The 13,206-nt window shown below is 47.4% G+C and overlaps 1 protein-coding gene across 6 annotated transcripts in view; it reads right to left on the reverse strand.

Annotated features, from left to right (window-relative positions):
- LOC138580076 (zinc finger protein 211-like) overlaps positions 1-13,206 on the reverse strand; it is a 219,404-nt gene that overhangs the window by 103,232 nt on the left and 102,966 nt on the right. For all 6 annotated transcript variants that reach the window (XM_069650334.1, XM_069650336.1, XM_069650333.1 and 3 more), the window contains exons 5-6: positions 7,748-7,861; positions 7,521-7,637 (exon numbers count right to left, since the gene is read on the reverse strand). In XM_069650334.1, coding sequence (XP_069506435.1) covers positions 7,521-7,637; positions 7,748-7,861 — 231 coding nt within the window. The remainder of the gene's footprint in view (positions 1-7,520; positions 7,638-7,747; positions 7,862-13,206) is intronic.

Consider the following 13,206-nt stretch of genomic DNA (forward strand, 5'->3'; position numbering starts at 1 on the left):
TCCTTCTTGGGTACATCTAGGCGATCCCTAAAAAAGGGTAGATGGTCTCTGATGGTATATTGTTCTCCTTGAGTTTGCCATGCAAGGTAGGCATCAGGATTCATTGTCCGTTGGATTTCTTTTCGTAGTTCTGCTTGTGTTAAGGCTGTCGTGATACCCAAGAGTTTGTCTTTAGGTATAATAGGTACTGGGTCTGGAGTTGTATATACTATTTCATCTATGCCCATGCGAGATAAGGCATCCGCCTTTCAGTTTCTGACTCCTGGTCGAAATGTGATTACATAATCATATTCGGCGAAGAAAAGGGCCCACCGTAATCGGCGCGAGGACTGGGCCTTGGCTGTTTTGAGATATTGCAGGTTTCGGTGGTCTGTGATGACTGTAATGGTGTGTCTGGCCCCCAGAAGGTAGTGCCTCTAGGCTTTAAAGGCGGATTTGATAGCCAGGAGTTCCTTGTCCGTGATGGCATAATTAATCTCTGGAGTTGAGAACTTTTTCGACCAGAAGGCCACAGGATGTAGCTGGCCGGTTTCCGGGTCTCTCTGTGAAAGGACAGCCCCCACTGCGAGACCGGATGCATCAGTTTCAACGACATAAGGGAGGTCTGGACGAGGATGTCGCAGGATTGGAGCGGAGGTAAACCTTTGTTTAAGTTCCTGAAAGGCTTCTACTGCTTCTTCGGTCTAAGCAAACTTTTTATTGTTTTTTCGTAATAGTATTGTGATTGGGTGCACAATCTGAGAGAAGTCTGGGATGAACCGGCGGTAGAAGTACGCAAAGCCCAGCATACTTTGTACCCCTTTCAGAGACCTCGGTGAAGGCCATTTCAGAATGGCATCTACCTTGTGCACGTCCATTCTGATGCCTCCTGGAGTAAGGATAAAACCAAGAAATTCTACTTCGGTTACGTGAAAAAAGCATTTTTCAAGCTTTGCAAACAAGCGATGTTGACGGAGCTTGGTGAGGACTGAACGAACGTGCCCGACATGATCTTGTTCCGATGCAGAGTATACTAAGATGTCGTCTATGTACACTAAGGCGCACACATCAATTAACTCCCTTAAGATGTAATTCATGAAAAATTGGAATGCCACAGGAGCGTTGCATAACCCGAAGGGCATGACTTGATATTCAAACAAGCCGTACTTAGTACGGAAGGGGGTTTTCCATTCATCTTCTTTTCTGACTCGGACCAGGTGGTACGCTCCTCGAAGGTCCAATTTGGTATAAATCTGGCCATCTTTAACTTGGTCTAGCATCTCTGGGATAAGTGGCAAGGGGTACCGCGAATTGAACCAGATCACGGTGATCTGGTTCAATTCGCGGTAGTCAATACAGGTTCTCAAGCCTCCTTCCTTTTTCGGTATGAAGAACAAAGGACTGGCTGAGGGGGACTTCGAAGGACAGATAAATCTGTTTGCAAGGTGCTGGTCTAAATAGGATTTCAAATGAAGGTTTTCTGTTTCTGTGAGAGCGTAGATCCTGCCGTAAGGGATTTGTGCACCAGGAATAAGGTCGATCTGACAGTCGTAGTGCCTGTGCGGCGGCAATGTATTGGCTTGATCCTTTCGGAAAACATCCTGGAAATCATGGTATTCACTTGGCAAGGTATTAGTTGCTCCCAGGGTCGATACTGTCGCTCTGGGAGTCATGGGGATACAGACGTCGGGTTTCTCCTCTTGGTAATAGCAGGCAGGGGAGCAGTCACCGGGGAAGGTTAATTTGCGTGCCCGCCAGTCTATCAAAGGGTTGTGAGCAACCAACCATGACATCCCTAGTATTAGCCTGAACTGAGGTGCCTTGATGAGATCGAATAAAATAGACTCCAGATGTCCGTCCTGGCACAGCAAGGTTAACCTGGCTGTGCACTGGGTTACTGGTCCGGAAGCGATTTCTGTCCCATCTACGGTGGTTACCTTGTCCATAGTTGGCTTAGAACACAAAGGAAGCCCCATCTCTGCTGCCAGTTCTTGATCAATATAATTTCCAACTGCTCTGCTATCGATGTATGCTTCAACGGCATGCATTCTTGACGACTGTTGGTGGTTAAGATCACTGGTAATGCAAAGTGCGAGGTCAGCAACTCTTTCTTCTCCCTCGACAAACTGACCTCTACGTTTGTCGAGCTTGGTAGTTTTCCGATTCCTTAGCTTCATCCTTCTCTGTGGCCCCGACTGTTCTTCTTGGGGGTTTTACTGGGCAGTCCTTCAGGAAATGTCCTGGTTTCCCACAATACAAAGAAAGCTGTTGTTGTCTTCATTTGTCCCGCTCTTGTTTTGTTAATGGAGGCCGTATCCCTCCCATCTGCATGGGTTCTACAGCATTTTCAGGTACACAGGGTGTGTTTTCCCTTGGTCGAACATACACGGTACGAGGGTCCGTCTTAGACCGGTCTGCCTTTCGGTCCTGCAACTGGTGGTCTAGCTGCAACCAGATTTATGAATTCTGCACAGTCTCTGGGTGGATCAACCACCTGGGCTAAGACGTCCTTTAATTCGCCTCGTAAGCCTCGATGGAATAATGTGGTTCTTTTGTTTTCTGGCCACCTAGCGTCGGCAACCAGTCTGTTGAAGGTAGGAATGTACGTTACCAAGTCCCGATTCCCCTGTCAGAGGGACAAGAGTTCATTGTCTACTGCTTGTTCCTGGGTATGGCGAGCAAAAACTTTTTCCATTTCTCTCTAGCACCCCCCAAAGTCATGTAATAGAGGATCACCATGGGTTACCAACGGCACCGACCAATCTGCTGCACTACCACTCAAGTATGATAAAACAAAAGCTACCCGAGCTTGGTCATTTGGAAATGCTCCAGGCCTACAAAGAAAATGAAGGCGGCACTGATCGATGAATCCCGCATACTTCCGTGGGTCGCCTGAGAACCTTTCTGGTGGTACCAGGGGCACTGTTCCAGGTAACGTGATCTGTACCGGAGTGGGTGGTATGGCGGGGTTTTGCATCGTTGGATTGCTTCCAGGTAGAGGCGTCTGTCCTGCCTGTGATTGCAAGTATTGCCTGATAATCTCTTCAGTGAGTTCTTTGGTCACTATTAGGTCTCTCCTGAGGTCATTAGTCTCTTGTCGGGCAGAATGAACCTCAGCACGAAGCTCTCCTAGTAATTGGGCCAATTGGTCTATTTCTGATGTCTCCATGGCGCCCGGGTGGATTTGTTATGGTAGGCTTTGCGTTCTGTTACGCTCACCTGGTATCCACAGGGACGCCACCCAGCCAGGTTACTCGCTGGTATGCTTCGCAGCTTTGCCCTGATGTGGTCTGCGGGGCAGGTTCTGCCTTGTGGTAGAATTAGACGTGCTCTCCGTACGCCTTCTTTGCAGGGGGCGTTGTCTTTCATGTGCGAGTGCGGTCCAGTTACTTCACTGACGCCGGCCCGTTCGATATTGTTCAGGTAGGTCTTATTGCTGTTCTCTAGTTTTGTTGCCATCCTGCATGCCTTTGTTTGTTTCAAATGTCTTTTTTCTCCCTTAGGTATGTGGAGCTTCAGCGCGGCGAACTGGCTTGGTTGAGCCCCGCTGGTAAATGAAGGCGCATTAAGAGCGCTATGACGCGGTAAGTAAGCGCTATGCACAGCGCTGCAAAGTCTTGCCTTTGCTAACCTGTGTTTTCCTTCCTTGTAGGTCGCGGTGTTCTTCAGCGTGAGTGGAATGTCCCGAGTGGTGCCAGCCGAGAGGCGACCAGCCAGGTAAGCCTTTTGAGCAGTTCGTAATTTGTAAATGTCTCTACTGCTTTCTTTAATGTTGCCTCTATCTTCCTCTTTCAGGTCGTTCTGTCCGGGAGGCGTGCAGATCCGAGGAAGCTGTTCTCAGTGGCTCCGAGTGTTTAAAGATGAAGACTGCAGATAAGATGCTGCTGCTAATGATGTTCCTTTTGTCTCCTTGCAGGTTCTGCTTCTACGAGGTTCGAGGGAATAGCTGGACACGGTGAGCATCACGTTGCAAGCTGCAAAGTAACGTGAAGCATGCTGTATTGCTCGGGTGTGGTTTAAATAGCCCCAACAAAATAGTCCAGGTAAAGTAGTTCCTAGGCTACCACATCCAAAACACTAGCCCGCATAGCTTGGTTCTTAGGAACCAAGGTATGTGGATGCCTCCATGTTGGCTGACAATACAATAAAGTAGTTGCCAAGCACATTGCTTTTCATGGTGTATGAGCCTGGCGCCATAGGAGCTAGGACTGGCCCCATGAAGACTTTTGAAGAGGATGCCAGGCTTTAGAGGCCCAAGTCCTGACTCCACCTGGCCAATGGGCTTGCCAGAAGCGGTTTTGGGCGAGGGTAGTGACAGTTAGTTGGCGTTTCTGTCTCGAAGTGAGGCGATGGCTTCTATAATCTTCCCAGATGGGGTGTGGGGGCATTTCTGCGCCTCTGTCCTGATCTGGGCTTGTCTGGTGCTCACAGTCTCTTTCAAACCTGGCCTCCACTTCCATCAATTTCCTTCATAACCTTACCTGTCTTCCTTTGCTACTCATACGGCCAGTGTATATGCTAATGTCCACAACTTAGTTAGAGTGTGGTGAATGCTAACATTCAAACAACTCTTATATCAGTGTGGTACCTGGTATCAATTATGGGGTGGGTGTGGTTGTTGGCTGGGGTCGGCTGGGGATGCAGATTCTGTCCTTATGGGTGTCGCTTGTGTTCTATTTGACTTGGCATTACCTATCTAAGATTTTCTCTGGTCGGTTCCGGGTGTTGTCAGTGTTCTCTTAAGTTTAGTCATCCTTTTTCCTTTATTTCGGTTTTTCAGTTTGAATCTCTGGTGTTGAAGAGCCAGGTTTTTAGTAATTTTCTGAATTGTAGGTGATCTTTGGTGTTTCTTATTTCTTTTGGGATGTTGTTCCAGGTTTTTGCAGCTAAGTGGGAGAAGGAGGCGCCTCCAAGTTTTTTCTTAAGGTATGGTTTTTGTTCCAGGCGGATTTCGTTGCTTGTCCTGAGGAGTCTCGTTGGCTTGTAGATTGTTATTTTCTTTTGAAGGAATTCTGCTCCTTGTCCAGAGATTGCCCTGTGCGTTATGCACATTGTTTTGAAGGTGATGCAATGTTTTACTGGGAGCCAGTGTAGTGTTTTCATGGCAGGAGTGATGTGGTCTCTTCTGGATAGTTTGAGGAGTAGTCTGGCTGCTGTATTTTGGATCCATTGTAGTTTCTTCAGGAGGTATTCTGAGGTAGAGGCTGTTTGCATAGTCGATTCTTGACATGATGAGGGCAACGATTGTGACTGTTTTGTCGGTGAAAGGGAGCAAAGGTTGGATTCTTCTTGCCGTGTGGAGGAGGAAGAAGCATTTCATGATGATTGCATTTATTTGTGGTTCTAAGGTTAGGGTGTTGTCCATCAGGACTCCCAGATTTTTTACTACCTTAGCTGGTGTTGGTGCGGTTCCCATTTCCGTTGGCCACGGGATGGCGGTTTGGTTCTCTAAATTTTTGGATATGATCATGATTTCTGTCTTTCCTGGGTTTATTTTCAGATTGTTGGCATTCATCCAGTTGAAGACTTCTTTTAAACACTCGATTAGAGTTGAGTGATCGGCTTGGGAATCTTCGATTTTGTAGATGATTTGAGTGTCATCTGCGTAGTTGTAGCATGTAATGTATTTTTTTGAAGATTCTGATAACTGGAGTTTGTTAGATGTTGAAGTACAGTGGTGATAGTGAGGATCCTTGTAGCACTCCACAGTCGTTAACTCGTGGGGTGGATTTGAAGGGTTTAATCTATACGGTTTCTGTTCTGTCTGCTAGGAATGATTTAATCCAGAGTAGTGCCATGTCTGTTACACCTATGTCTTCTAGTCTTTTGGTTAGGGTGTCATGGCTGTGTCGAAGGCTGCGGAGAGGTCGAGCAGAATAAGGGCTGAGGTTGTGTTTGAGTCTGTGTTAGTTTTTAGGTCGTCCCAGATAGATAGGAGTGCTGATTCTGTTCCTATATAACAATGCTTAGATGAAAACAAACATCCGTCCACGCAGCCGGCAGTCTTCTGCATTAGGCGAAGCTGATATGAACTCAAAGTATATATACTGGACGTTCATGTTGATATATTATATTTCTCGGCCCCAGAGCTCCTCTACTCTGCGCCATCTCCGTTGCTGCTTGGCCAGGCCCCCTCCCCCATCTTCTTTAACATCAGAAAGTCCACGCAGGGCATCAGCCCGATACAACCATGAAGAAACTAAACCCCTCTTACGACAACACAACCAACAGTGATGCCATGCACTTGCACACAATAAGGAAACGTGCAGGCCCAATCTCTGACTAACCAACAGTTTCTCGACTTTACTCACCATACGCAAACTAAAACTAGCAGCATACACATGGCTGCTTAAAGACCTTCTTCTCAGACTCCAAACACACTATACACATGTAACACCAGTTCACACTTCCAGGCACTGGCCAACGCACGCGCAGACTCAAAGCACAGGGCATTCTCTCTGGACACAAAGTCTTCGATGGTCCTAACACATCACATCTAGAAAGCTGTCCAGCATTGCTAATTCTGATCTGCACCACCAATACAACGCATAGCAATCTTGCTTTTTCCTACTCCTCCCAACGAACCAAACCCAGCCACTATCTTCCAGACCTACCAGAGCACCTGGGGCCATGCAAGTACACAACATAACATAATATGTTTTTACATATTGCATGTCAGAATTGCTCAACAATACCTTTGATGTTTTGTAATGTTTACTGGGCTCCAATTTGAGATTTGGTGTGTTGAAGTGTTTGGACACATTACAAGCAAAATACTGGGTGAATAGCGAGGTCCTGCAGAAGAACTGTTTTTCAATGGGTGCAGGTATAGATCTGTTCTTAGTCCAAGTACTTTGCCATGTAAGTAAGGGGGTATCTGTGGACTGAATTTCTTGAATACTCCTTCCTTGCAGCCAACAGAGTTTAAACTGAAGGGTTCTTTCTTCCTTTTTTCTATGTAAAGGCTACATCCATCACGGTTTCTTTTGTTGCTCATTTTGTCGTGTGGCCACCATCTGATGAAGAAACCTATGGGGCTTTAAAGGTTAATGCACTATTCCATCTCTGCATATCTTTTTGATTAGTCCAATAAAAGGTCTCAACACATGGATTGTGTTTGATAAAACTGAAATAACAGCATCAAACTTTTTTCTCTGAATATTACTTTCGTACAGAACCAAAAGGATGGTGGGTTCCAGAGAACTGCGAGCAAAAATAATGTTAAATGCAGGCACGAAGTTACCTTGTGTGGTCCACCGTTTTCCATTTACTACGTTGTTTGAATGTCTGGCTGTTCCCCAACAAACATCTTCATCCATTACTTACCTCGCACACCATACTGGCTAGTTACTACGCATGGTTAGGCAGTCTGGGTCTTGCAGCCACGCCGCATTTAGACTAATATTGGCATAACCAAACCCCTTGGTGGGATGGAGAATCCTGTTTAATACTGGGGCAAAAGATGGCATGCACGTTCTGAGTTCACTGCAGACAACGGGGATTCATGCCACTACTTTCATTTATTAGACCATCGCCCTCACCTTCATTCGAGCGAGTACTCCTTTCAGATCCTTCTGCGATTGGCCAGTTTCTACAGTGTTCGTCTTCCTTCTCTAGAACTGAAAGTGAAATATCCATGGGGATGAAGGGGTAGCAGTCTGTGAAGAGAATGCACAAGAGTTACACATGAATCATATGAAAAGAGTGCACATGTTTAGCTCAAAGCCTCCCTGCTCCAGAATAAAGTCTGAGGCTAACCAGTTCTTACCTGAGGAGGCCATGATGTGGTCTGCTCTTGTTTCTGTATCCTGCGGGTTGCCGACAGGCTCAACTTTCCTTCTATTGGTCCTCATGGAATTATTAGCAGTGACTGTTTGCTGCCCTGTTTACAGGAGGAGACACAGGTATAATCTATAATAATGGGATTCTTAACGCAAAAATAAGACGTGTCTGCACTGTATTTCATTTCTTTAAGTAGATGGGTTTTACCGTCTGGTAACAGCTCAGGGACCAGGTTAGCTCAGGCCTTAATGATGTCCCAGCAGGGTTGTCGGCTGGTAAGCCACCTTTCGAGGGCGTTAGAGCTAAAAGTACCCCAGGAGAGTGGGAGTGGAGCAGAGGACCCCAGGGTGCTAATGGGGGGGGGAGGTGTTACTAAGGTGGGTTGGCGCTCTCATGGGCAACAAAGCTGAGGAGTGCAAGTAGAGATGGAGAAAGGATGTTGGGACAAGTGGCACAGTGCAGAGGCAGTGTACTGAAGGGGGCTGCACAAACAGTCCAAGCGAGGGACGGGTCCAAAAAGGGGAAGCTATAGAGCGGCCAGAGGCAGCAGCCAAGGAGGTGCATTACAGCAACATAGGAGGGCACTTAGCCAAATATGTGTGAACTGTGATGAATCTAGCACTGTCATCACTGCCTCCCCAGGGAAAGTCTCTCTTCATGTGGCCAGGGAAAGGCAGAAGCTTCCCGACCCTGGGGGCGGCTACCTGAGGGAGGACCACATGAATGGAGGCGGCCCTCATGGGAGTGAAGTGGACTTGCTAGGTGCAACATGGTATCCCCCTTTGCCCCTAGAGTCCGACAACACCACTGTAACTCTGCAATCCTCCATAGCATATTGTAATGTTAGAAAAGAACATCCAATCGTGACTAATAGCAAAGCTTTTTCGTATCTTTCTTTGAAAATGTCAGACAATACTGTGACGAGGAAGAGGACTAGAGCGATGAAGATTGCTGAGGCTGAGAAGCAAGAGACACACTCTTGTTGTTGGGAGAATTCGATAAGTGGCGGGACATTCAAAGCAACAAGCGGCGGGTAAGATGGAATCTCACTACTTCCGACGCAAGTAGGGAAATCCAATGGAAGCAAGCTGCAGCGTGGAACAAGGAAGCTCCTGGAGGTGGTGTCACAAAAAGCTCTGAAGCAGGAGGTTTGCCGCATGACTGCCGTGAGTGGACAAAGTTTCCAAGTGAAGTCCGAGGCATTGCGGGAACCGGAAAGCCGACGAGACGCTTGTGTGAAGGCATCATGAACCAAGACACAGACAACAGATTCCAAGTTAAAAATAAAATGGTTTATTAACTCAAATGCCAAGATGGTTGAAGGCCTAACTTGCCCTATGCTAAGGTGGTATTTCTCTACTTGAACAAAACTAAGAAAAGTCTGAGCCAGAAAGTTCAACTTAAAAGTCTGTCTTGTCCAAAACCTATCCTTACCCTCACAACTAAAGCTAAACAATGTATGGGGATGTTAACAATAAACAAAATGGTGATCAAAACAAAGTTCTGATTTTCTTCCAGCTCCTAGCTTCATTTTCAGCTCCCTTTCCCCAAAGTTCAAGCAAGTTCCACAAATGTCTCGGGAGTACCTTTCCAAAGTTCACAATAGTTTCATAAATCCTTGGGGTTTCCTTCCCCACGTTCAAGACAATACAGTTCCACAGATCCTCGGGGTTCCCTTCCCCCAAGTTCAAGCCATTACAAAGGCAACACAGTGCCAAAGAAAAGGGTCTGGAGGTTCCCGTCCTCAAGACAGCATTACAATTCATCGGTCTCAGGGTTACCTTCCCCAAGACTTCAACTTTCTTGGCCTCCGTCTTTCGATGTTCATAACAACATCACAGCAACTTGACACTCCTTGGTTGGATTAACAGTTCAATTAGATGACTCCGTCTGAGTTTACTTCAACAATGTATTTGGCTTTCACAATTAAGGGTGCCCTGGTCTAGGCGCAGTTGTCAGACCACGCGGTTCACCCATTACAGGTCGTGCAACCAGCCCACACAGGTTCTTTTGTATTTGCCCCTGTGTAAAGATTCACACTCACTTACCTTCTCCTTGTCGGCCTATTGGCTTTATGTGAAGGTTCACACTCTCCTGGCTTCTCCTTGTCGGCCTCTTGGCTGTATGTGAAGGTTCACACTCTTCTGCTTCTCCTTGTCGGCCTCTTGGCTGTATGTGAAGGTTCACACTCTTCTGCTTCTCCTTGTCGGCCTCTTGGCTGTATGTGAAGGTTCACACTCTTCTGCTTCTCCTTGTCGGCCTCTTGGCTGTATGTGAAGGTTCACACTCTCCTTGCTTCTCCTTGTCGGCCTCTTGGCTCTATGTGAAGGTTCACACTCTCCTGGCTTCTCCTTGTCGGACTCTTGGCTGTATGTGAAGGTTCACACTCTCCTGGCTTCTCCTTGTCGGCCTCTTGGCTGTATGTGAAGGTTCACACTCTTCTGCTTCTCCTGGTCGGCCTCTTGGCTGTATGTGAAGGTTCACACTCTCCTGGCTTCTTCTTGTCAGCCTCTTGGCTGTATGTGAAGGTTTACACTCTCCTTGCTTCTCCTTGTCGGCCTCTTGGCTATATGTGAAGGTTCACACTCTTCTGCTTATCCTTGGCAGCCTCTTGGATGTATGTGAAGGTTCACAATCTCCTGGCTTCTCCTTGTCGGCCTCTTGGCTGTATGTGAAGGTTCACACTCTTCTGCTTCTCCTTGTCGGCCTCTTGGCTGTATGTGAAGGTTCACACTCTTCTGCTTCTCCTTGTCGGCCTCTTGGCTGTATGTGAAGGTTCACACTCTCCTTGCTTCTCCTTGTCGGCCTCTTGGCTGTATGTGAAGGTTCACACTCTCCTGGTTTCTCCTTGTCGGCCTCTTGGCTGTATGTGAAGGTTCACACTCTCCTGGCTTCTCCTTGTCGGACTCTTGGCTGTATGTGAAGGTTTACACTCTCCTGGCTTCTCCTTGTCGGCCTCTTGGCTGTATGTGAAGGTTCACACTCTTCTGCTTCTCCTGGTCGGCCTCTTGGCTGTATGTGAAGGTTCACACTCTCCTGGCTTCTTCTTGTCAGCCTCTTGGCTGTATGTGAAGGTTTACACTCTCCTTGCTTCTCCTTGTCGGCCTCTTGGCTGTATGTGAAGGTTCACACTCTTCTGCTTCTCCTGGTCGGCCTCTTGGCTGTATGTGAAGGTTTACACTCTCCTTGCTTCTCCTTGTCGGCCTCTTGGCTGTATGTGAAGGTTCACACTCTTCTGCTTCTCCTGGTCGGCCTCTTGGCTGTATGTGAAGGTTCACACTCTCCTGGCTTCTTCTTGTCAGCCTCTTGGCTTTATGTGGAGGTTCACACTCTCCTGGATTCTCCGGTTAGCCCCTTGGCTTTGCCACAATGTGTCACATATCCTCTGACAGTCTTTGGCCTTGCTGCACTGTATACAAGCATAAAGTTCACTTTGTGGTGGTTTTATTTCTTCCCACCTTTTTGTCATGCTCTTTCGCAAACTTCCCCACTTGCTCTTATTTCGTACTTTGCTTTCAAATGGGCAATTTCAAATGTATCTTTCATCAGCTCGTAGCTTTGCCCATAACGTTTTCATTCAGTTTGGTATTCAATATTAGTGACTTTTTACTTTGCCGCTTCATTTTTATTCAACCCGTGGCTTTGGGTTTGTTTCAATCTGCACAAGTTATTTAGACCATTCGGCATTCGGCTCGCTCTCATGCAACCCGTAGGTGCGGCCAGAGTGGCATTCCCTTTCACTCACCGGTCCTCTGCGTTCCTTTCGGGCAGCCACGTTGTTCCACTCCTGCTCTGCCTGCTGGCTTGCCTTACACCGCGAGACCCGCTCGCACTTCTGAAGCTTCTCTGCTCCCGCCGGCAGATGCGCTTCCCTTCTGCAGATGCTGACGGCTACTTTGTTTCTTTTGCTTTTCTCACAGCTCCGGCTGCGTATCTCCAACCACAGAGGTTATCGCACCTGTGGATTCCTTACGGCCCGCCTTGTCCTGGGCACCACACTTCCTCGGGATAGTTTGCTGGCATCCTGGATCTCCTGCAGTGCCCACCAGGGTTGCCTCTTTTGCAAACAGGATCCCCTGCTGGTCTCTTCCTCCCTTCTTATACACATGCAACCACTTGACAGGTTGCATGTGTGAGTTCCCAATTAGCATTGCCTGACTGCAATTAGAGGGACATGCCTGACCTTTACAGTACTCTGCAGGAATCTTCCTCGACTCCGTACTAGAGTCGTATTTGTATTTGTTCATTTATAACGCACGAACCATCAGGCCCGGAGGCATCAGGGCGCAATTTGTACAAAGTTACAAAAATGCATATATACATACAGAAATATTACAGAAATTAACATTAACAGAAATATTAACAGGGTTCCTAGCTACAAATATTACAGTGGTTTCAGTGCCGCTAAGGCTTAGCAGTGGATATACCCATAGGGTGTACAGAAAAAAAGTAACAGAGGTCGGTGGGTCCGAGCATGCAAGAAATTATCTACTGGTGTTCACTACTCCTAGTCGCCTCTTCCTCGTCCCAGTACTGTAGTAGGTTTAATGAGGAAAATTGGGGGGTGGGGGGTGTTCACAGTAGTCCATAAAGGTCGGGGGAGGGATAGGTTGGTTCTCATAAGGGAAAGGGGGATACCGTGTCTCGCTTGTGGGTACCCTCTTTCCAATTCCTAAGGACCCTCCACCCAGGTGATTTCCCCCCCCTCCCCCTCGCTCCTCCACCCCATTGGGGTCGGGATCCAAAAGTGATGACCTTTCCCTGGCCGCCTGAGCAGATGATCCAGGGGGGAGTAGGAGTGAGGATACCCTCTGGTTTCTCACACCTGTCAGTTAAGGAAGCAAGTCGCTGGGAGAACCGAGGATTTGGGAAGGATGCCGAAGCTGTCGAGTGAAGACGGTGAGCCCATGTTGGGACATTGGGACACCGGGGCGCTTCGTGGCGTGTATCGCGTACTGTTAAAACAGAATTGCATGTACTTGGTGAAGTCGAACAGGGGAGCTGGGACACCGAGAAATTTGTTGAGAGAAGGCAGATGAGTACGGGTCAAGGACCCAATGTATAAAAGAAGCAAATATCAATTCTTGGAATTGTTTAACATTGAGAAAGTAAGTTTGTTCATTGATAGAAAGCCCTAGCAGGACAGTATACCAGGCAGAAGGATTGCGAGTCTGGGATCTGCACCCATTTGTGATGATCCAAATCATTAAAAAGAATAACAGGGGAGTGTACCAGACTGACAGAGGGGGGCCTGGTACTCACTCCTTTGCGCTTGTTGAATTTTCTGGAGTGTGTGGGATCCAGGGAAAGGGAGTCAATCCCTCTGGAACTGGAATAGTGACATATTGTGATTAGGGAATCATTTCCCCTGGTGCTGTCAAGAGGCTAAGAGAAGTGGAGCTGCTTCATAACCTTGTGGAAATCTGGGAAAGCTCAAGGGAAGAG

This window comes from Ambystoma mexicanum, chromosome 3p (assembly GCF_040938575.1).
Source record: "Ambystoma mexicanum isolate Mex_15411 chromosome 3p, UKY_AmexF1_1, whole genome shotgun sequence".
Taxonomy (NCBI): domain Eukaryota; kingdom Metazoa; phylum Chordata; class Amphibia; order Caudata; family Ambystomatidae; genus Ambystoma; species Ambystoma mexicanum.